Source organism: Dermacentor albipictus, chromosome 1 (assembly GCF_038994185.2).
Source record: "Dermacentor albipictus isolate Rhodes 1998 colony chromosome 1, USDA_Dalb.pri_finalv2, whole genome shotgun sequence".
In the NCBI taxonomy this organism is placed as follows: Eukaryota; Metazoa; Arthropoda; class Arachnida; order Ixodida; family Ixodidae; genus Dermacentor; species Dermacentor albipictus.
Window position 1 is genome coordinate 13,456,287 of NC_091821.1, and position 23,543 is coordinate 13,479,829.

A 23,543-nucleotide genomic window follows, 5' to 3' on the forward strand; every position below is an offset into this window, starting at 1 on the left:
GGCCCGCAAGCCGAGACTACCGCGACTGCTGCCGCTAGCGGTTCTATCCACTAGAATGTAGAAGACAACGAAGCCAAGGGCAGATGAGGGGTCATTTTATTTCGTTTATTATAATGCTCCATAACGTACTCTTCCTGAAGCACGAGAAAAAAAAAACGTGGGAAGGGGATCACTAACAAGTACCTGCACGGACAATCTACACCACCTTCAATTCCACAATAGCGAAGGTGACCGTGTCACGATAACTACACACCTTCATTTTTACAATAGACCGATTTCACCTCGAGTTCAACCACGTAACCGCTGCAGACAGGGCTGCCTGCAGCATTTAGCGATCTGAATGACGACGAAAGTGTGAAGGTTTAGCTGCTTCCCTCGTTTTCTTTCGTCACAAGTTTGTACAAGTCAAAATAACCAACCACGAATAAATGGTCAAACAGCGTGCGCAAAAGACGCCGATAGCCGACACCGTATGGCCGTATCGAAATTCGGCAAGGAGGCAGAAACTAGCGCGGTGTGAGCATCAACTATCAGCATCATGGCGGCGGCGCCACCTGCGCATGCACTGTTCGAGCGGTGAAATCGGTTTATTGCATAGGCCACCACGTTCCGTGAAAATTCCGCATATGGCATCCCGTTTTCAAAACACATTCTCTGAAAACATGTCGCACAATAAGCATTTCTGGCCTCAATCAATTGCAAATGAGAAAAAAAAAGTGCAGCATCCTACGGAAGTGCCAACGTGGCGTACAACTGTTACCATGTCACAAGATAAACAGAAAACATTCAATAGAGCGTATATATTTTCCTTTCCTTTCTGTGAGCTGAGCAACACATTGTGCAAGACCGAGCAGATGAGTGGGATTACACACCTATTTTATTGCCTTCTATATCCCCCTTAGCTTGTCGAATGTTAGCTTTTGTGGGCAAATGCAAGATTAGAAAAGTTGACAATTCTTTATCAGCCCAGGTGCTCAGAAAGGTCAAAATTCGCAAAATATTTATGCACATTGTATGACAAAACCCTAAATTCTTGTAAAAAAAAAACACTAATTTCATGGTGCAAGCCTTTCTTGCAGGACACTAGCTGCAGTAACAGCAGTCACTTCTCATTAGAGCAAGCATATAATGTTGAAGCCCACAATAGTTGCATTAGTTCCAATGAATGCTTATTAATAATAATAAGAAAAAAATCCAGCCGCAAGCAATAAAAAACTTCACTTTGCACAGACATTCATAACCATTCGTTGGGCCCATGGAGGAAATGTTCTACAGCATTCACAGTCCACTACGTTTCGACAAAAAAGACATGGCCTCCTCCTCCAAACCTATTACATGAACAGCAGCTCCTCACCCCAATGCATTGTTTTTCTTTCAAAGCACTGCCATCACCTCAAGCTCTCCACACCTTAAGCACATTGCAGTGCATGCACCAAACTTTGATGAGAAAAGCAGAAGAGAAAAAAAAAAAAAAGATGGGCAGGACTTCCATTGGAACTGCATGCAAATTTTCCAAAATGTTAAGCTTTACAGATACTAAAAAATGCAGAATACTGCTTTAGTTAAAAACACTGATTGGCGGGACACTGAAAGAACAAGAAAAAAAAAGTGCATCAAGAAGAGGGGAGAATGGAACTATCTCCCTGGCCCTTTTGCACTGGTTCCATAATGGAAGCCGACAGACCCAGGATTTCAGCAGCTTGTTCACTCTTTCTCAATGGCCGCAAGGGACAGTAGCCACTAAGAAAGCAAGCTTGCTCAGTCTGTAGCAAGTATGTAAATCATCAGAAGTGACAGTGTCGCCTGACTAAAATCAGGAGGACAGTGCTGAAGGACGGGAGGTAGCATCAGCAGAAGGGTGGGAGAGGTTGGCATACAAGCAAAACAGACTTGTTAAAGATCTAGCAGCGCGGTACAGGGCTTAAAGGAAGTAGTCGGGTGTGCGGCGGGTCACATGTGGCTCCCCTCTTCTAGGTGCTGGGTCGAACTGGAGGCTGCAGGGCAAAAAGGAGATAACTCAGACACAAACAACACCAACAAACAGCCGCAAGCTCTATCATGCTCTACACCTTACGACAGTTTGGCAATGACAGAAATCGGACAAACAGAAGGAAGAGCTACTTGACGGATGCAGGTGAACCTACTTACAGTGTGCTGGAAGACCCAAAAAGATTCACTTAATATATTCAGTAGTTTGACACAGTAAAAACCATGTACAACAAAACTTGCAAATTATAAGTTAGCATAATTTGCCAATATTTTTTTCTACACAGGCTCTTTTAGGGCTCTGCAACGCAAACACTGCGAATAAGCATGCTCTAGTTACTGAACGATTTTCAAGTGTACATCTGATCCAAATAATATTCTTGTACACATATTAAAGAGCCTGCAGGTTTGCTTAAAAGACCACTGCACTTGTGAAATTCCCACCATGTTTCTTAGCACGCACCAATAGACATGTTGCTGGCCAGTTATACGTCAGAAGCAAGCAGTGCTTCCAGAAGGCCCAAGAACACAAATGTCATGAAAAGTTCAGATGTGCTATCTGGTGGTGAACAATGCCACTGTGTCATAGCTATGGCCTCCGAGTTTGGGTGGCATGCCAATCATGGAGGCTGTGCTGATAACAAGGCTCAGCACAGTGATCTTTGGAGCAACACGAGGATCACTCCACGTCGGCATGCCTACCAACCTGGAACCTCGAAATTCTGGAAATTCCCCAAAACATGGCAGAGAGGGAACGACAATGACCAGACGAAAAAACTTTTTTTCTGGACAACAGATACGTCAGAAACAGCTCTGAATAGCTAGCAGACAGTTATTAGATAACTTGGCGCTCATACTGCAACTGGAGACAGCGCATGCGCATATAAAAAACACATACTACAGTTTACAACGGACCCGCATACAACAGATTTTTGGATATAATGGATTACATTTCAGCCTTAGTTTGTTCTACCTATTTTATTAATGCAACGAAGTTTGCTTTTAACGGACTGCGTTACAACGGACTATCGGCTACAGTGGATGAAATTGTCGACAATTTTTGCCAAAATCGGGCATCTAAAACGGACTTTGGCCGTGCTGACACGGGCTGGCAACTGCTTTGCGAGGGTCAGCCAATGATCGTGTTTCAATATCTTACGAGGGAGGGAGGAAAGCGGGGTGAAAGCACGCAGTCTTTCGTGCGCGAGGCATTGGGAGCAGGGGCGGGGGTTCTACTCCGGTGGCTGCTGTTAACGGCGTGGCCGCCATATCTTGAAAGCGATCTGTGATGGGAACAAAGTGCGCCCAGTGCCGGTAGCTTCGTATGTGCTGTGCTTTCGTCGTTTAATTCACGTTGAAGCAAGAAACAGCACGAAGGTCAGTTCGCTCGCTACTGCTGCCACGCTTATCTTGCTTAATTTGCTATCATAATCGATGCTTTGAATTTCGGGCGAAACAGCTTTCTTTTTGTTCTTGTTCTTACTTAGGACGTTTGTCACTCACTCTTTGCAATAAAGTTGTTAGACATCGCAACAAAAGTTTCAGAAGTGAGATGCATCTCGGATATTACGGATGTTTTTTGCCCGATATTGAGTATTAATTTCTTTTTTTCGTTAAATGAACGTACTAGAGTTTTAAACCCTAGAAAAAGTAGTCGCAAGCCTCAGAGCGCAGTGAATAATTTAACAGCTTTTCTATAACCAGTTTTGCTTTCGTTTCCTAGGAGGATACTGTGTCATAACGCCGTGGCACAGTATGCAGTGATGGAACCAACACTTGGTCTTTTGGAGCAGCTTTCGGAGCATGAAAAATCGCAGTTTCGGGCAGAAGCATATATTCTAGTGTAAAGAGGAAGCACTGTATAAGTTAGTACTTTCTGAAACATTGTATTCAGTATGTATTATACTAAGATAGAATTTTCCTTCAACACACTGCTTCATATTATTGTTTTTTATAAGAACATGAACATAAGCGCAAACTTAATCCTAATTCACAGCTAATTCTGCATTTAAATAAAGGGTTACTCCCATACCCTCAAGCTGTCCTAGGCTTCGTTATTCATTTCATCTGCTTAATCTTTTATCTACTATAGCGTTTCCTCCCCTAAACAATCTGTATATGCACAGCCGCCCAATTCTTCATTAATATGGCGTGAGGGCTGTATCCTTGCACATTAATAATAATGCATAAGGATAAGCTCATGCACTTAGAGCTCATGCTGGTCACAGCGTATGGTCTTCTAGGCTGTTCCAAACAAGGCACTGGCACACTATCTGTTCGTTACACATGCTATGATATAAAGAATTGGATGGCTCTACGATATCGACACTATGTATCCTTACAAATGAAATTACTAGCTGAGCAAATTGGTAGTGATCAGAACCACAACTAAGTAGCACAAATCCAGACGGAACAGAAATAATGATACAATTTTAATTGTTCTCGCAGGTATACGCGTAGTGCGCGCCGATGGATATGCCGATAGACGTGCCGCTGGTGGCGGTTTTGCGAAGTGCGCTCGAGAAAGGAGGCAGCAGCACACTGTAGTTTGCTGCATTGTAGAGCGTGCCTCTCTGTCTTATTCACATGTTCAGAGACGAATAAGCAACGCCATTCGCATGTGTGTGATGGCCAAAGCTTCAAGGAATGCCAAAGAAGAATTATTGCACAGTAGGGTGCTCAAATACTGGCAAAAACGTGCCGGCGAGACTGTTCTAATCATTATCAGCAAAGCCTCATCAGCAGTAGCAACGAATTGCGGCCATTCAGCAGGAAATGTCTTGTTCTCATGCTTTCTTTTGTGGTGTAGGTGTTTTTTCCACTTGATCATATTTGGATGGGAAAGTGACGAAGTTGGTCACAGCCTGCCCATGTTTTGTCTGCAGTGCAGCATGCGTTTTAAAGGCATTTCACTAAAGTTCTGAGTGCCGCTTGCCGCTTCGTTACTGCGTCGTGCTAGCTAGGCAGCACAACTGCACGAGTGCATTGTGTTGTATGTTAAAGCTACTGAAGCTTGCAAGAACTGAAATTGTAGGTTTTATCCTGCCTGGTAAATCCTCGTACCAGCTGTCACGCACTTCATGTTTTTGCATCTATTTTATGCGGGGCTTTGCGCATGTTGAACTGTTGCTAGTTGCTTCATGCAGAACCGTTTTACTTTCTCTATGTGCGAGGTTTTCACCCTGCCTGCTTTTGTAAAGGGCCTAAATCAAACTGTCATCAGAATAATACCAGGCAAGTGATTCTTTAACAGCTTTATTCTTTGCACCCGTGGACATCTTAGATATTGTGGTTTCTTGGGAAATGTGTTAAGAAAATAGGTAATTCAAGGCGAGAATTGCTAGTGGTTGCTACATATGGTATTTCTGTTCCATTTTCGTTGAAAAGTCTGCGTCACGTTTGGGAAGTTATTACACCTCGATGCTGTCCGAGCAGACTTACCACGTAGAGTGATTTGTTTGTTTCACAATGAAGTCCCTTTTTGCATGTGAATTTTGTACTCAATTGAATTCTTTCTTATTATACTTATGCCACCAGAGGACTAAACCTGACCTTGCTGCCAGTGCCCATCTACTTTGGCTGGTGCTGCTCTGCCTTTATATCATGTGGCATCTCTCCCTAGTAACAATCGAGAAAGAAAAGCTGCTGAAGAGTTGGTCAGACCTTTCTACATTTCCAAACAGCTCCTTAAGGAAATATAAAATTGCAAAAACTGCAGCAGGAACAGCAATTCATCGGCGTATGCAGCAGAATTGCATTGGCGGTACAGCGCTAACACGTGCTCTTATTAATATGTGCATTTGGTGACTTCGTTGCCTAGTGTACGTATTTCCATCAATAAATTCGCAATTACCCTTCATGAGACGACTGGCGGCACTTATTTGGCGATGTCACATGTATTCATCACACCGTGCGGATTTATTTGAGATATAAGTCTGCACTAACAATGTGTGCCTATTACTGAGGTATGGCAAGAGTAGAATAAGAGAGAGAGAGAGAGAGAAGCAGCAGCAGTAGCAAGATTGAGACATCGCAATACTCAACAAATCCTAGTGGCTAGTTATCACGAGCTTCACTTCGTGTAAATGGCGTTCACTGCATTTGTCTGCAGGACGCACCTGGCACGTATGTGGACCAGGCTGTCCTAAACACTATTAACATTGTGTTCATGTCCGCTCCCATAGAGATCAGTGTCTTCCCTGCAGCTGTCACCGCAGAAGCAATCTGGCACCCGAACCAAGGAGAAATCGCAGCTGCGCACTTCAGTCATCATTGCTGCAAAGGGTTGTCGTCTGCTACTGCTCCCGAGCGTACTGTTGGAAGTGTACGCTAGGTGGCTATCAGTGGTGCCTCTATAGGCGGTGCACTGTATAGACTGAATAGCATCTGTGTTCTGCGACTTGTGCGTTTGTGGCTACTTCCTTGTTCCATTTTGAATCTTTTTTTCCTTCTCACGTTGGGGCTGCCTAGTCATAATAAAATGCGACTTACACACTTGTCGATATACCACTAAGTTGCATGCAAGAAAGGCATGTCGAGCAGCTGTGCCCTCACAATGGTGCATCACCATAATAACATAACATACTGCATTTACACGCATAATAATCCCACTTTTTTCCAAAAAAAACTGACACAAATTTAGGGATGTGATAACCACGCGGGGTAAATTTTCCGGAAAAAAAAAACTTTTTTTTTTTTCATCCCGCATTTGCTGCGGGATGACAACAGGTCAACAAGCAGGTGGCTGCCACTGTGACAGTGCAGGGAATCAAAACAATAATGGCGGCTGACTGAGCAAGCCGAATGCTATATTTTTTTTCTTGTGAGTACATTATGTGCATTGCAACAGTTTCTGCCATATGAGTAATGAATAATATCGTTAATATCGGCAAGTTTGCAGCAATAACGTAGCCATGTTCACCTTGAGGAGACAGAAATGGAGATGGGTGCGCTCAGCTGCCAGTGACAGGAACACATGGCAGGCATGATGCAAAAACTGCCATATCTGTCTTCGCTACAATGCTAATACGGCATGTTTCCGCTAAGGGTGGGCAAATATCTTAGCCGAGTTACAAGCACCGGCATATGAATAGGGTACACTTCTAATGTATCAATGCAAATATGGCTAGTGTCGTTGCCGCTCACGATTTGTTGTGTACCCACGAGTGCAGACAAGAGGAAATGAAAGGCGTGTTTTTTTGTTGTTGTTGACCACAACCATTATAAAGCCTACAAATAATCAAGCCAAGGCAAGTTTGGTTGTAATTTTTTTTCCCTTGGAAGTGCAGAAAGTGATGAAAGGAATGAAATGGGAAATTCGCTTAAGAATCTGTTTGGTGCGTGCAGACCGCTTGGCAAGTCTTGAACAGTCGTTCGCGTAGCATTCGACAGATGGTAAGCACGATCAACATCAGCTAGACTTGGCACACGACATATCGCTGTGGCAAGTTTGGGGTGTGATCATTACGTGGGAAAGAGAAAAGATAGAATGATCATTACACGAGTGCGATCATTATGCAAGTAAATATGCTAATTATTATTGTGATAGCAAAGTGCAATAACATAGCAGCTGCACACCGTATATGCTGTAGCTGTGATGGAAAGCGTACGAGGGTGAGCCGCAAAGGATGGTTGCCTGATGCGCGGTGCCTTCTCGCGCGCGCAATTTCTTCCCTATTCGGAGAAGGTGCATATTGGCACAATACCTGCGATAAACGACGATTTGGCACATGTAGGAGTATTTCCTTCATGGCGCAGTTTGGCACAATTGGCACAGTGTGTGTTCCACAAGTTCTGCTGCTACAATCCTCAAAGAATGAACCAACTAGCTCAGTTAAACAGCCTTTTGCAGTATGCAGTCACGTGAGAGCAAAACACTGCGTCATTTTGAAACTCGGTCTGGCTTGCTCGGCCGTCTGCTATGCTGCAACATTGGCCCTCACAACGAGTAGCAGTATACGAGGTGACTGAGCAAGCTGGAGTGAATGTCAAAACGTTGTAATGTCCTCCCACATGCCGTGTTAGGATGACACGACCCAGTATCCTCCTGGAAATTAAACCAAACTGTTACATAAGCTGTTACATTAAATTATTAACAACGCTCCAAGGCATGCCACTATTTTTCTGGTGCTTAGAGGTCTTTAGAGGTCATTTATCGCAAGAAATGAATAGTAAAAAAATTATGTCAGCACCGCTTTATTATGCTTCACTGCATAAGTCTACTGCACCGTTATGCAATGGATATTAGAACTTTGCACCAAGCACACTTAACACATCTTGATAGAAGCTGAGTTAGGCTTACACTGACTACACACAAATGGCTTCAATTTAAATCTGACTTCGGCTAGCGATTGGGTGCATAATGGCAATTACGTCGCGACTGTGCATGCTGCATGATGCATTTTTATTGTTTCTTTATTTTTCAGTGGGGATGGGTCAGTTTTTCAGGAAATTTATGGCTGTGTCCATGTAATCAGGAGTTTGGCCAGAATTTGTGAGTCTCGTGGAGAAATCGAGAGAGTTGGCAGGTATGCGTCGGTGCAGTGGCATAGCGCAATAGAAACAACGAAAAAGAGGGAAGACTGTAGAAGCATGGCAGGGTCAGCATTTGATAGATGGTGATTTTCCTTATATAAGGCGCATATAAAAAGCTTTGGTTAGGAGACACTTCAGATGGTACCACTTAATCAAATTCTACTACTTTCACACGAGGTTGTTACGGGCCGCTTTGATATAGTGAGCGAAAAAAAAAAAAAACCTTTTCAATATTAAAAAGAAAAACTTCAGCTTCCAATAACAATGGCCTTTGGCACACTTCCGTGCCAAGTTACCACCACGGAGCAGCTGCAACAATAAGAAGTAGTCATATTACTGGTTTCTTTTATGCTACAGCCTTGTACACCGAAACTTATTAAAATGGAAATAAATAAATAAATAAATAAATAAATAAATACAGTGAATTAAGACTTGCACAGTCGACTTCCTTTCATTTGAGACCCTTGTTAATTTACAAGTAAAAGTGTACGTGTGTGTGTGAAGAACAAGAAGAAAGAAAACCGAGGGGCCAGATTTTTATTAGTCATCTCATAAGACGCCAACAAAGACACCAATGACAGCACAGGAGAAATTACTTGTGCTTATTAATTGAAATAAACAAATTATAAATTAATGGAAATGAAAAAACTGGCAGCAGGTTGAATACCAACCTAGTCTTGGCATTACAAGTGGGATGCTCTTACCATCCTACTTATCACAGCGCCATCGTCCCATCCACGTTCTGGGGTACTTATATATGTATAAATATATATATATAAACAGCGCCAGAGTTGTTCTTTTACCTACTTTTATTTCTATTCATATATAATTTGTTCAGTTCCATTAATAAGTACAAGTAATTTCCCCTATGCTGTGATTGGTGTCTTTGTTAGCTTCTTATGACATGACTAATAAAATTCAAGCCCCTTGGTTTCCTTTCTTCTTGTTACAAACACACACACACGCACGCACACACTTTTGCTTCACTAAGTACAAATAAACAGATTTGCAACAAAGCAGCAAACTTTTTTTTTTTCGACTACAGTAAAAGCTCGTGCAGAAGTTGTTAATTCGAAATTTCGGATAATTCGAAGTAGCCGCCGCGGTCCATCCAACAATGTATTGAAAGCAATATGCTACGTATTATGCTAATTCACACCGAAATCCGCACCTCCACCGATAATTGAACTCGCTGCGATCGTGGATGGGGACAGTGCTAGAGCGCGGGGCTTGTTGGCAGCGATCGTTGCCGCATAGCTTTGCTTTTCCATCTGCGGCTGTCTGTTGCAGGTCGGTTCTCTCCCTCTCTCAAGACCTTCAAGATAAAAGTGCGGACGCGGCGCTGCGTGTTTTTTTGTTTATTGCAACAGCAATTATATGGACACTCCAAGCGCATTTCTGCCATCACCGCGGGTGTCTGTGTCACTGTGAGGTTCTGCATAAAGTCCAAGGGCGATAACGTCGCCGCGTGCCCTACCCTGTATGCGCGAGTGAAAGCGTGCAAGGGAAGCAGACGATTGCGGCTTAATTTCGCCCGGAACGAATGTGAAGAAGTGCACCGTCTTCAATCACGCGTGAGACATCCAACGTTGCGAGGCGCCAGGGTGCGGGGGTGGGGGATGTTCTCTTCGGCTGCAACTGCGCATGTGGCGGATATGCGCAGTCGTGTGGCCATATTTTGAGGGCGATCTGCGTCGGGGGACGAGTCTAGTAGCTTCGGTGGCTTGTAGCTTTGTGCGTGCTGTGTGTTCTCAGCGCTCACTTTGTGTTGAAGCGATTGACAGTACGAATGTCGATTCGCTCGCTGCTATTGCCGCGTTTCCTTATGCCAGCGTTTTGACAGCGAGTGTCCGTAGTCATCGGGTGTGACGTGTTCATGTTTGCTGTGCGCGCTGACATTATGCTTAGTATTTAGTTAGCAAGCAAATGTTTACATGTTGATACGGCCAATAAAAGTACTATCCTAACATCATACGGCTGTCTACTAATTTGCTATCGCAATCAATGCTTCGTCGCTCGGGCGAAACTCTGTCTTTCTTTTTTCTTCACCGTTTTTTTTTTCATGTTACATCTTAAAGGCTATGCTCTTTATATACGAGATGCTCTGCCAAGAAGCGGCACCAGGTAATGTCTATAACACGCTGGCCGCGATGTTTATTGGCGCTCGCAGTACGAAGAGGCATAGCCTTTGAGAATCGTGGCTATTACTTGAAGAAGAGGCTTACTTCTATAGCTCATATATTAAGGTTTCTTGCTGGTAAAACGTGGGGCACATACGTGGCATCTATGCTTCACCTATACAGGACGCTCTTCCTAGGATACTTGTGAAAAGTGCTTCAACCGTAGCAACAATTGCCATCACAAGAGACCACCCAATAATGACCTACATAGCTATCAACGCACTCCAGGCGCATGTTCGCCATATATCCACAGCCCCTGACCGCCATCTCGCTCGCTAGCTAGCCTGAGAAAGGACCCAAGGCAGCGTTCTCCAGATCAGTTGCGGCTAACCGGCACTCTTTATCATTGAGGAACTCACCCGCAACAAGAATGCCATCCCCTCTGTGGTGCTTGAAAAAGCCTCCTGTGTACCTTGCTGTTCCAAGAATAGTGAAGAAAGCTAGCCTGACCACCGCGGCTCTGAAGCAGATCACATTGGGACTTTTTCGTTGTTCATACGCTAACCGAATGCATGTTTACACGGAGGGTTCCGTCTCGGAAAATTCGACGGGCGCCATTGTTATACAATCTTAATCGGTTGTCATCAAGTTTAAGACTTCACACGTAACGACATCTACAGGATCCGAACTGGCCACTTTTCACGCTGCTGTTGAATAGGTTGAAAAAAAAAAAAAGACGCCTAACAAATGGGCAATATTTTGCGATTCGAAAGCAGCCCTCCAGAGCTTGAGAGGTTTACTACGTGGCAATTATGAGCAGCTGGTGTCTAAAACCCAACTGAACTTTCCATTGCACTTCTGAACGAGGAGATGATATCTTTCAGCGGCTGCCGGGACATTATGGCATCGTTGGTAATCACCTCGCCGATGACTCTGCCCGACGTGCCCAGGCTGGTGCACCGACACTCCTTATACCTTTATCGAAAGTAGACACTGCAAGAGAGCTTCGCAGTCTCGCTCGTACCATCACGTTAAGTTACTCGCATACACCACAAAACTGTAAGTGTCGTTTATACAGCCTGAACCCATCACTGATTTCTGTGTCACTGGCAGCTAAGCGCGCCCATCTGTTTCCGTGCCCTCAAAGTGGACATGGCTATGTTATCGCCGCAAATTTGCCGATATTAATGATATTATTCATTATTGATACGGAAGAAACTGTTTCAATGCACGTCTTTCTGCTAGCGTGTTTAAATTTAGTTTACTGCAAAAAAGAAAATCCGAGCAACGCCTGTTACATAATCCACATGTGCCTTTTCTTACTGGTCTTAACTAAATTATCAGCAAACCTTTCACGACGTTACGCAACAGTGCTGTATAGGCTGTGGGTAGGAGTAGCATTCACCAACTCCTACAGCTATCATATTAGAATGGCGAACTCACCAATGTGCGCTAAGTGCAAGTGTGAAGAGACCGTCAGCCATCTTCTGTGCCACTGTTCTCGCTTTGATAACCGACATGAGACTCTCCAGTGTGCCTTGAATAGACTGGACAACAGGCCATTTACAGAAGCAAAGATCTTGGGAGTTTGGCCTCACAATTCATTAGCCCAGAAAGCAATTCGAGTGCGTCTTCGCTACTTAGGGCAACAGACTTGAGTGCCCAACTATAGACATCCTACACCTAACTTAGTGCATGAGAAAGTGCGGTATAGACTCATGTTTTCTCTCTCCATGCCCCTCCCCACGTGTAGGGCAGCAAACTGGACTCAGTCTGGTTAACCTCCCTGCCTTTTCTTCCCTTCTCTCTCTCTCTACTCAAAGGAAAGCAACGCTGGGATATGTGTTTAGACACCTCCTATGCGTATGGTGGAACTCTGCAGCATGCAGCCGGTGCATCTACGAAAGTACAACAGAGACCAACGTCGCAGCACGCTGTGATGCATTTTGAGAGTGCATTTTAGTGCGCAACTCTTTGTTCCTGTGGCAAGCGTCCACGCGCGTCGCGTGAGGCCAGTCACGCTACGGCGCTTGCGCTGCGCCAGCCAAAATGCCACCCCCTCTAGACTTCGATGCGCGCGCCGTTGGCTTTTCTCTTCTGAGCATGCACAGAACAATCCCCAACCCGTGTGCCGCTTTGAACGGCTGCCTGCGACTGCCGGGAAAGCGGCGTGGGTACTTGTTTTTTCTTTTGCGCCATGCATAGTGGGTCGGCACAATTGGCACGACGAACATGCGGATGGAGCTAGAGCCACGTCCAACATGTCGGGCTGCGCCAGTGCTTCGAACTATATATGCGCTTTAACCAAGCGATTTTTTCCTCCGACTTTCATTAGTTGGTATTTTGTATAATTCGAATTTTTGTAGCATCCCCGCAGGATTCGAATTAATGAGCTTTTACTGTATAGAAAAGTATGTAAAATTTAGGAATGTGGTGAATTAACAAGGGTCTCAAATGAAAGGAAGTTGACTGTACAAGTCTTACTTCACTGTATTTGTGTTCATTTGAACAAGTTTCAGTGTACAAGGCTGTAGCAAATAAAACCAGTAATATGCCACGCCTACTTTTTATTGTTGCAGCTGCTCTACGATGGTTTTACTGGAAACTAGTGTTTAGTAAACAATTTTAGGACAGTGATCTCTAAAACAAAAGAGACAGCTAGTTGCAACTGCAAAGTCAATTCATGAGCAACATAATTTATCCCACCGGTATGTCAGTGTTAGTTTACTTTTAGTAGAATAAGAAACAAGTAGTTTCCCCCTTACAACGAGTACTTGAGTTGGTCATCCAGCTCCATGATGGCTGCCTGGTTGCCACAGCGGTAGCAGTAGTTAGGTGCACTAAAGATGGTCACCACATTCCGATCGTGGCACCAGTTGTAACCCTGCACAAAAATTTCATACAAAAGTCAAGCAACAGAGATTATAGCAAGAGTAATTCAAGACTTACAATGCCAGTAAGGATGTCAAAGTATTCAAGATAAAATTTAAATATATTCTTTTATGTTCAACGCCACTTGTGCATGTTTTAACAACAATGCTCTGGATTTACTTCGCATGAATATGCGATGCTGCTGTGAAACAAGACTATGAAAGGGTCTGGGTGAAAAAGCAGATGAAAACACCACTGTGACACTATCAGTTTCATGCTTTCCACTGGCACTGTCAACAAAATCTTACAATTCAAGTTTACAGCTGTTAAAAATACTAAATATGACAGCATACAATCACAGAAGCCTACATAAGTTAGAAATTCAAGCAATGCCTGTATGCTGGTGATTTCAAGCACTGTACTTCCGGGCGCAGCTTTTTTCCAAGGTTCCACTGGTGCACCATATATAATGGTGTGACATATATACATAAAACAATGTCCAGCAGTGTCCCGAGAGTAACAGAATTTTGTTTTAACAGCGAAACGACTGTGGCGACACCTGTGAACTCCTAGGGCTTGCCATGCAGGCAGCATGGCAGCAGCAGTAAAGGCACCAGGGTGGCTTCCTTGATTGGAGGTCATCTATATTAGTTTGCTGCTACAGTTTAGTTTTTAGTGGCAATAGCACTGCGCCGCTAAGCTTGAGGCCGCAGTCTAAAATCCCAGCCATGGCAGCCGCAGTTAAATGGGGGCAAAATGCAAAAATGCTTGTGCCCTGTGCACTGGGGGCACATTAAAGATCTCCTGGTGGTCAAAATTAATCCCAAGTCCCTCACTACAGCATGCCTCATAATCAAATTGTTGTTTTGGCATGTAACTCACCACAATTCCAGTAGTTGTCTTAAAGAAAATTGGCACAATTACAAAAATATACCCCAATATTTCATTGTTATGATGTGGTACCAGTTAATAGAAAAAAAGGAAAGATAAAGATAAAGTAAACCACCATTTCGTTTACATTATCAGTTGTCCGTCCAAAGTCTCAACAGTCCAGCAGTAGTTAAAGTGCTTCCAGCTTCCAATGGACATTTTGCATTTGTACGTGCGTGTTCAGGCAAGATGTGATCGTTGTCCGTGTGTTCATCCCAAGCACACCACACTGCAGAAGCAATGCCAGCGACATGCTTCATGATTCCAACAACATTGCATACAAGTTATTCAGAGGCTCCTGATGGTGACACAGCGATGCTGCTGGCCGAAGTGGCTGAACACCAGACTGCGCATCAGAGGACTAGGCCTTCGCTGGCTTTGAGTGAAGTGCAATAAATGTCAGTTTCCTCACCTAAGAGGAGTGTTAGATTCGGATAGCGGCACCGCCAACGAACCCATAGACTTAATGTGCAAAGACTACTGATATTTTTGGCAGCTGCCAGCTCAACATTAGATTATCCGGACTTCGTCCGTGGCTGTAGCGTATGCTGGCTCTGCCGCCATTGTCTCCCCTGGTAACATCAAGTATGGCCTCAGAGATTACACGCCAGATGGTAATCTCTGAGGCCTTGCCTTGGTCAGAGCCCTACACCTCAGAGATTTAAAGTGCAACTCCGGTGATTTTTGACTATTTCAAGGTAATGGAATATTTAGGTTCCCGAGACCCCCCTGTCATGCATCTGATAGTAAAATTTTTATGCAAATTCGAAAATAACTTGAAATAAGCGAGGAAGTGCAAAAACGAAACTGAAATCTGACGAAGCAGCCGAACGAACCTCTTTATGTGATGTTACTATTGTCCCCACCGGGAAAGGAGCACAAGGCATGCTGATCTCGCCCGCTGGCAGCGAAGAGCAGACGCTTGGCTGAATTCCGACGGCGCAGGACCTTCAAGTAACAATATCAGCTGCACTAGCTCTTTGGATCTGTCAAATATTGATAGTTATGATTCTGACGAATTCAATAGCCATGAATCGCTGCTCGCATCCGAGCCGCCACCACAACAGCCAGCGCCTATGCACTACATATCCAGCTGCAACAGTAAGACCAAGGGTGGTCCTAACCACTGATTTTATACGTGCTGCTTGCTATTTTAGGTGTGTTACCCTTATACTAAGGGATACGCGTCGCATACTCACTGTAAGACATGGAGCACGACTTTCCACATACATGTACCGCAAGAACGCCGATGATAGTCAAAAGCACCGAACGGTGCATTTGTTTACATCGGCAGGTACAGCGACTACTTGTCGTTCGCTTGAGCTATAATGCTAGCCGCTCATCAGTAGCCTCAATTAATGTCAGAACATATAAAAACAGGCAGATTTTGTGCATGTGAGCACCACTGCATCACTCTGAATCGCGCTGATACGAGAGACGACACATCTTCGAGAAGAGCGAATGGGGAGACCGTAGTACGGGAGCATTGTTATGCTGCCTACTTATAATTCTTTGTATTCTCTTCATGCACACAATATGTTCCGTAACGTGGACATAGATGAGGATTTTGTGCATTGATCATTCATTTAGAGAACGCATAGTTTTTTCGTGGAAACGCCAATGCCAGTACTGACACCGGTGGAAGTTGAACGATGCGGTTGTTTATGCTGCTGTATCGAAGGGGTTTCCGCTTGCTGCTCATTTGGGATACGAGGCAAACAGTGCCCCTCGGAAGCTAAATAATAAGTCAGCATAACAATAGGTAACAATACAGCCATGTATGTAGTCATATTTAATTTATGGAAATGCAGACGAGTGCGAATGGCCACGTTAGAGAACAGCAACGTAGGCATGTTGATAGCGCGACGTGTCATCGCTTTTAGCCTGTGCATTTTACGAAATGAGGAATCCTTTATTTCAAATCCGTATGGAGAAGCAGTTTTCTTCACTCTAATGGCTTAATTAGCTTCAGGTCAATCGCTCAGGTCCGCCAATGCAGTAGACGCATGAACTCGGTGACTGTGACATAGCCTTAACGTCAGCTGAACGCAATCGGCATCGACTCAAATTGTGTGTGCGGATGGCGAGGGCTGAAGTTCATGCAGCCAACAACACAACACCATTTGCCTCCCATCTCTTGCATGTCTACAGGGAACGCAACTTCTCGCGACAGCAACTTCTCACGCCATGCAAGGCAAGTGTTCAGAGGAACGTACGCAGCGAATTTCATCGACACTTGACATCGAAAAATCGCCGGAACTGCCCTTTAACTGCAAATGCCAATCTTGGAGGCTTTGCCTGAATTATAAGTCGCATCAACATCGCGATCATCACATCGTCTTCCAGCTATTCCAGCAACCCCATGCATGGCCTGCTCTCTCCATTCTGTTTGACGAGTTTGACTTTCGGACAGCGTACAACCATTCTGTGCTTGTTTGTTCAGTTTGCATTCCAGACAGCGCTCTGCTAGCTCCAAGAAGTCTTTCTCGTGATTTTATAGACAAGCCAAGTAGTCCGAATGAGCCCGACACCACAAATGAAGAGACTCTACTGCAGCCTACCACAACGAGCTCAAAAGTGGACATCATTGATAACATGCTAGGCGCGGTGTGCCAATTTTTGCTGCCTTTACTTTTGAAGACTTTGCAGACGTCGACAACCCAATGTTGTGTGCCAAACTGAATGATGACGAAATAATTGAGCAAGTTCTCCCACCGTCAAACAGTGGCTAACTCGGATGATGATGATGTGCCGTGTGCTCCGGAGCCTTCACAGTCTTTATGTGGGCATACAGCAACAGCAGAAAACTGGCAGAAATACAGGCGTACTCGGTTGTGCATAAGCGGAAGTGCGTGCAGCAACAAATCGACCACTTATTCCTTGCACAGGGGTCTTAAAATGTACATAAAATTATCTTTTTTTTGGATACATTTGTTTTTTTGGACATTCAATAGTTCGAACGTATGTACATTCCCTGTAGAGTCCGAATTATGGGTCGCTGACTGTATTAGAAAGGCCTAAACTATGCCACTGTGCAGATGTCTTGTTCAATTACTGAAGTATTTAATGAGAAAGAAATTGCATAATTGGCTTCACCAGGAATAGAACTTGCACCTTGCAGCCAAAATTTCAATTTTCATATAAAGGAATTGAAAATTTAGTCTACAGTTGCATTCTGCATAAAATTCTACCTAGTAAGCACTCTATCGATGACTATGCCTTTTCTTATACAAGAACAACAGTTTTTGCAATAGCGCATTTTCATGAGGTAACACAAACTTAGAAACGGTTCCAAAATTCTAAAGTGTGTCATCTTATTCAAATTGCATCTATTACAACTAAAGCTATCCTGCAGCATGTGTTGAGCCTTTTTTCATTTCGACTTTGTTGGGTGGCAATAGCTGCAACCTTTCTTTTTTTCTGAGCCAGTTTTGAGCTGTCAGGTGCCCTTGGCTTTTGCCCGTGACAAACACTGCCTGGGCAAATTGTACAAGCAGCACATAACCAGTGCATAGGAAAGCCAAACATGGTCTCCAAAAGCGGAACTTTGGGTCAAGCGAAATGAGCGCAAGAGAAATTGTGCTAAATAGGCCCTGGGCGAAGTGGTGCGAACAAGTTGGCAGTTATAAAAAAAAAAGAAGAAAAAAAAAAGGAAAAGGACCACTGCGGCCTTCTTTCCACACTGTGCGTGATTCTTATCCCTCCAAGCATCAGTTAGCACGCTGTATTCCTCCTCAACGATGTTGATCAAAACTGGCAGAGGTAGGGCACTGTTTCTGTGATATCTCAACTTCTTTATTTACCAATTTTTTCTCCATTCAGGCTGTCCCAAGCCTGAATGACTTACAAAATGTGATAGACTTGTTCGAAGCACTGTGCATTCCAAAATGAATGGTTGATGGCACATATTCTTAGACTTTTTTTTTTACATCATATTTTTTAGTTCTCTCTCTTTTTTTTTAATGAGGTGATTGTACAACAGCCATCTAATCTCTGAACAACTAGATGAATCATTAATTCAGAAAAGACACACTGGAAAGCAAGAATGTCACGGGCTGAACTGCACTTCAAAAAACACAGTTAAAGAACGGAATTAAATCGATCTAGCAGCCGCAATGAAATCAGCGGTACAAACTCGGCAGGAAGGAAGAAAAGCGGTTTCAAGAAAATGGCTCACAAAGTTGTTCCTTCAATTTTAAGGGGGGATACGGCTTCGCATCATCATCATCATCATCAGCCTGGTTACGCCCACTGCAGGGCAAAGGCCTCTCCCATATTTCTCCAACAACCCCGGTCATGTACTAATTGTAGCCATGCCGTCCCTGCAAACTTCTTAATCTCATCCGCCCACCTAACTTTCTGCCGCCCCCTGCTACGCTTCCCTTCCCTTGGAATCCAGTCCGTAACCCTTAATGACCATTGGTTATCTTCCCTCCTCATTACATGTCCTGCCCATGCCCATTTCTTTTTCTTGATTTCAACTAAGACGTCATTAACTCGCGTTTGTTCCCTCACCCAATCTGCTCTTTTCTTATCCCTTAACGTTACACTTATCATTCTTCTTTCCATAGCTTGTTGCGTCGTCCTCAATTTGAGTAGAACCCTTTTCGTAAGCCTCTAGGTTTCTGCCTCTTGGTGAGTACTGGTAAGACACAACTATTATACACTTTTCTCTTGAGGGATAATGAATCATGAAAAATCATGAAAAATGGCAAAAAATTTAATTTTTGCAAATCACATTTTCAATTTCTATGACTATTTCTATCTGATTCCGAAATATCACTGTAAACTATGTACGAGTGCTCTAAAAAATTTGTTTTATCAGCCAAGGTGGCGAGAAATTTTGCGGTAATAAAGAAAAAAACAGCATTTTCTCAGTAGGTACTCGTCACCATGTTACGTTTCTCATATGTGGGAGCCTGGTCAGTTGACATTGGGAAACAGTCTCGAAGCAAGCACCTGCTCCTGCAGTCCGCACAGCGACAGGCTCCGAATTTACATGCGCAGTGATTGGTGCTCCCCATCCTGTCTTTTCCTGCAGCTGCCGTGTGCAAGTTTTGCTTGTGGCTTTCCTCAGCCATGATTTGGCATTAACGGAGACTATCACACATGATTACGTGGTCCGAAGTGTATGAAGTTGATATCCACATGGGTGGAAAGGCCTGCAAAAGTAGCTGCAAAATGGTGATGCCCACAAACCCAACCATGAACATACCGTGTTTACTCGCATAATGATTGCACTCGCGTAATGATCGCACCCCTAAATTTTGTCGTCAAAATTTGATTTTTTTTATTTCCCGCGTAATGATCGCGCCCCGAACTTGTCGCAGCGATATGTCGTGTGCTAAGTCTAGCGAATAATGATCGTGCTTACCACCTGTCGAATGCTACGCGAACGACTCTTTAAGACAAGCCAAGCGGCCTGCACGCATTAAACATTCTTAAGTAGATGCCTCATTTCATTACTTTCATCACTTTCCGCACTTCTATGACAAAATGAGGTACAACCAAACTTGCCTTTATTATGGGTTGGCTTTATAATGGCTGATGTCAACAAAAACAATAAAGGCCCATTTCGATTCCTTTCATCTGCTTTTGCACTCGTGAGCACGCAACAAATCGCGCGCGGCAATGATATTAGCCACGTTTACTCTGATACGTTAAAAGTGTACCCTATTCATACGCCGACGCTTGTAACACAGCTAAGATATTCGCCCACCCTTAGCGGAAACGTGCCGTATTAGCATAGTAGTGAAGACAGATGCCGCAGTTTCCGCAGCATGCCCGTCATGTGTTTATATGTCACTGGCTGCTAAGCGCGCCCACCTGTTTCTGTCCCCTCAAAATGGACATGGCTACGTTATTGCCGCAAACTTGCCGATATTAACGATATTATTCATCACTGATACGGAAGAAAGTGTTTCAATGCACGTAATGTACTCACGAGAAGAAAAAAACATCGCGTTCGGCGCGTTCGGCTTGCTCCGCCAGCCGCCATTTTTGTTTTGGTGTCCCGCACCCGCAATCTCACATCTCTCAACAAACGCGGTACGAAAAAAATTTTTTTTTTTTCGCGGGAAATTTAACCCGCGTAATGATCGCACCCCTGAATTTGCGTCAATTTTTCTGACAAAAAAAGAGCGATCATTATGCGAGTAAATACGGCACTTCGAGAATGTGGGGCACGAAGTGCGACTTACACATTAGCGGCACGCGAAAGAACAAAAAGAAATGTTCAGGTTGGAAAGGAGGTAACGCTTAAATGCTGGATACTCCATGTCGCTATGTTGGCTGCGGCAGCAGATGCTTGCGTCACCTGATTGCTTGGCAATGCAAGTTGCTCATCTTCAATGGCGACTGTCCGCGTAAACAGGTAGTACACACTGTTCAATCTGCTTGCACTGCTGGTTGTTGCTTGTTACCAGACCACCATGTGCGACGAAGGCAAGCCCTATGCCTGCAGTCGGACGGTTGAATGTGCCGTAAGCGACCCGTGTGCGTGTATGCTCACTGTTGTCATGTGAACTGTAGCCAATGTACAGTGTATAGTGCCAGTGTGTTATGTTAGAGGTATGCTGAAATGGTTTGATTGCATAGTTTTATTTCAATGCTGTACCACTTGGTCATGGTTGCCGTGTTACATTTCTCGGATGTGGTGGGCTGATCAGTTGCATTGGGCAACAGCCTCTCAAGGTAAGCACCTGCTCCTGCAGTTCGCACAGCGACATAGACTCCCTGTTTACACGCACCGTGATTGATGCTCCCCGTTCCGTCCTTTCCTGCTGCAGCCGTGTGCAAATTTTGCTTGTGGCCTTCCTTGGCCATGATTTGGTGTCAACGGAGACTATCATGGGTGATTACATGGTCCGAAGTGTATGAGGTTGATATCCACATGGGTGGAAAGGCCTGCAAAAGTGCCCGCAAAATGGTGATTCCCACAAAATAGACTATGTCCATATTGAGAGCAGGTGGTGCACCAAGTGTGAGCGACACAGTAGAGGCCACCGAAAGAACAAAAAGAAGCATGCAGGTTGGAAAGGAGGTAACGCTAAAATGCTGAGGAGTTCACGTCGCTGTGTTGGCTATGGCAGCAGATGCATGCATCACCCAATTGATTCGCAATGCAACTTACAGGGACTGTCGATGCAAACAGGTGCGACACTCCAATCTGCTTGCGCCGTTGGTTGTCACTCGTTGCTAGACCGCCATGTGCGATGAAGGCAAGCACTGTGCCTGAAGTCGGATAGCTGAATGTGCTGTAAGCAACCCATGGTGCATGAATGCTCACTGTTGTCATGTGGATCTTAGCCAATGTACAGTGTATTGTCTGAACCTTATGTGGTGATTGAATGCAGAGTGTTATTTGATCATGGTCACCGTGTTGTTTCTTGGATGTGGCGACCTGGTCAGCTGCATTGGGCAACAGTCGCACGAGGTAACCATCTGCTCCTGCAGTCCACACAGCGACAATGACTCCCAATTTACACAAACCGTAATTGCTGCTCCCCGTTCAACTTTTCCTGCTGCAGCAGTGGGCAAATTATGCTTGTAGGCCTTTATCGGCCGTGATCTGGCGTGAACGGAGACCAGCATACGTGATTACACGATCCGAAGTGTATGAAGTTGATATCCACATGGGTTGAAAGACCTGCAAAAGTGGCTGCAAAATGGTCATGCCCACAAACCGATCATGCCCATATTGAGAATGTGGGGCACCAAGTGCGAGTTACATATTAGCGGCACACAAAAGATCAAAAAGAAAAGTGCAGGTTGGAAAAGAAGTCATGCTAAAATGCCGGGTAGTCCATGTTGCTCTGTTGGCTGTGGCAGCAGATGCCTGCGTCACCTGACTGCTTTGCAATGCAAGCTGCGGCGACTGTTGATGCAAAGAGGTGGGGCACTGTCCAATTTGCTTGCGCTGCGGATTGTAGCTCGTCACCAGACGCCATGTGCAACGACGTAAGTGAGCCTCTCAGCGCATCTCAAAAAGTAAATTTTATTTCTGCGCTTGTACGAGAAGGTGCACTGCTTTTCTTCTGCCAATAAAGTCGCACGTCCTGTTCACTCACTTGTGGCTTGTTTGTATGGGCGTCAGTAGAGGCTCTTTGGTCTTCTGGCAATTAGAACACACCAGCTACGTGGGAGCCTAGGCAATGAGGCATGCCGCATAGGCAGCAGGGCGCGAACGGCACGTACCAGCGAAAAGCGGCCATATTGGATTTCACTCTTAAACAACAAAAAAAAAACACACACTGTCACTTCCTGGTTGAGCAACGCCATCTGGTGTCCGCCCCGCTAAGTTCCATGCGCTGCCGCTGCTTATTTTCGTGCCACTGCGGAAGGTACAGCTTCCATTCTCTAAATTGGTTCTTTATTCTATAGCGTGGTCGTGATCAGTCGAGATGCCAAACTGTGCACGGAAATTCCGTACAGTGCATAAATTCGGGAAGTGTAGAAGAAAGCACGCAGTGCACCGAAAAGATGCATCGGAACTCAGTGACGCCTGACGACCTTGTCGGACTGGTGCTCGCAGATGTCGCGGAACAGCGGTGCAACCAAGGAGTTGGGTGCAACACAACGGGAAGAGGCGATCGTGATGGCTGTCACTGCAGCGGTCCCGAAAGCGGCTGACGACGGCGGACCATGACGGTGGACACCCCGGTAACAGACTGCGGGGCAGCCGTTGTCACGGGCGCATGTGCTACGAAGATGCGCACTCAGCCAGACCGTGCGAGGATCGACACGGCGTATCTCATGGCGGCAGAGCGAGATCAGATCAAGCAACAAGCATAGGAAAAAACAGCGGAACTCTCCTTAGTTTTAGCGATGGAGCACAAGGTGAAGTGCCTCACAAGTGAGCCCCGTCTGGAAAGTGCGTTGACAATGTACACCATCGTCCATCTCGACATGGTAAACTGTTTACTGGAAGTTGCTGGTTGCCAAGTGTGCAGCGGAGCGACAACTATTGAGCGGAACTCACGGGAGTACAGCACTGCCGTGAAGCTGAAAGTTCTGTGCAGCAACTGCGACGAAATTGACACGAAATGGAGCTCGCAACGAGTTGGTGGCACTGCCAATTGCAATCGTTTCAAGATTAATGTT

The 23,543-nt window shown here is 44.8% G+C and overlaps 1 protein-coding gene across 2 annotated transcripts in view; it reads right to left on the reverse strand.

Annotated features, from left to right (window-relative positions):
• Positions 1-78: 78 nt before the first annotated feature.
• mts (protein phosphatase 2 catalytic subunit mts) overlaps positions 79-23,543 on the reverse strand; it is a 62,586-nt gene continuing 39,121 nt past the window's right edge. Inside the window, exons 5-6 of one of the 2 annotated variants that reach the window (XM_065451880.1) lie at positions 13,406-13,524; positions 79-1,994 (exon numbers count right to left, since the gene is read on the reverse strand). In XM_065451880.1, the coding sequence (XP_065307952.1) occupies positions 1,922-1,994; positions 13,406-13,524 (192 nt within the window). In that variant the 3' untranslated portion in view covers positions 79-1,921. Of the gene's footprint in view, positions 1,995-13,405; positions 13,525-21,260; positions 21,348-23,543 lie in introns of those variants that run through there. The other variant, XM_070539203.1, reaches the window with a different exon arrangement.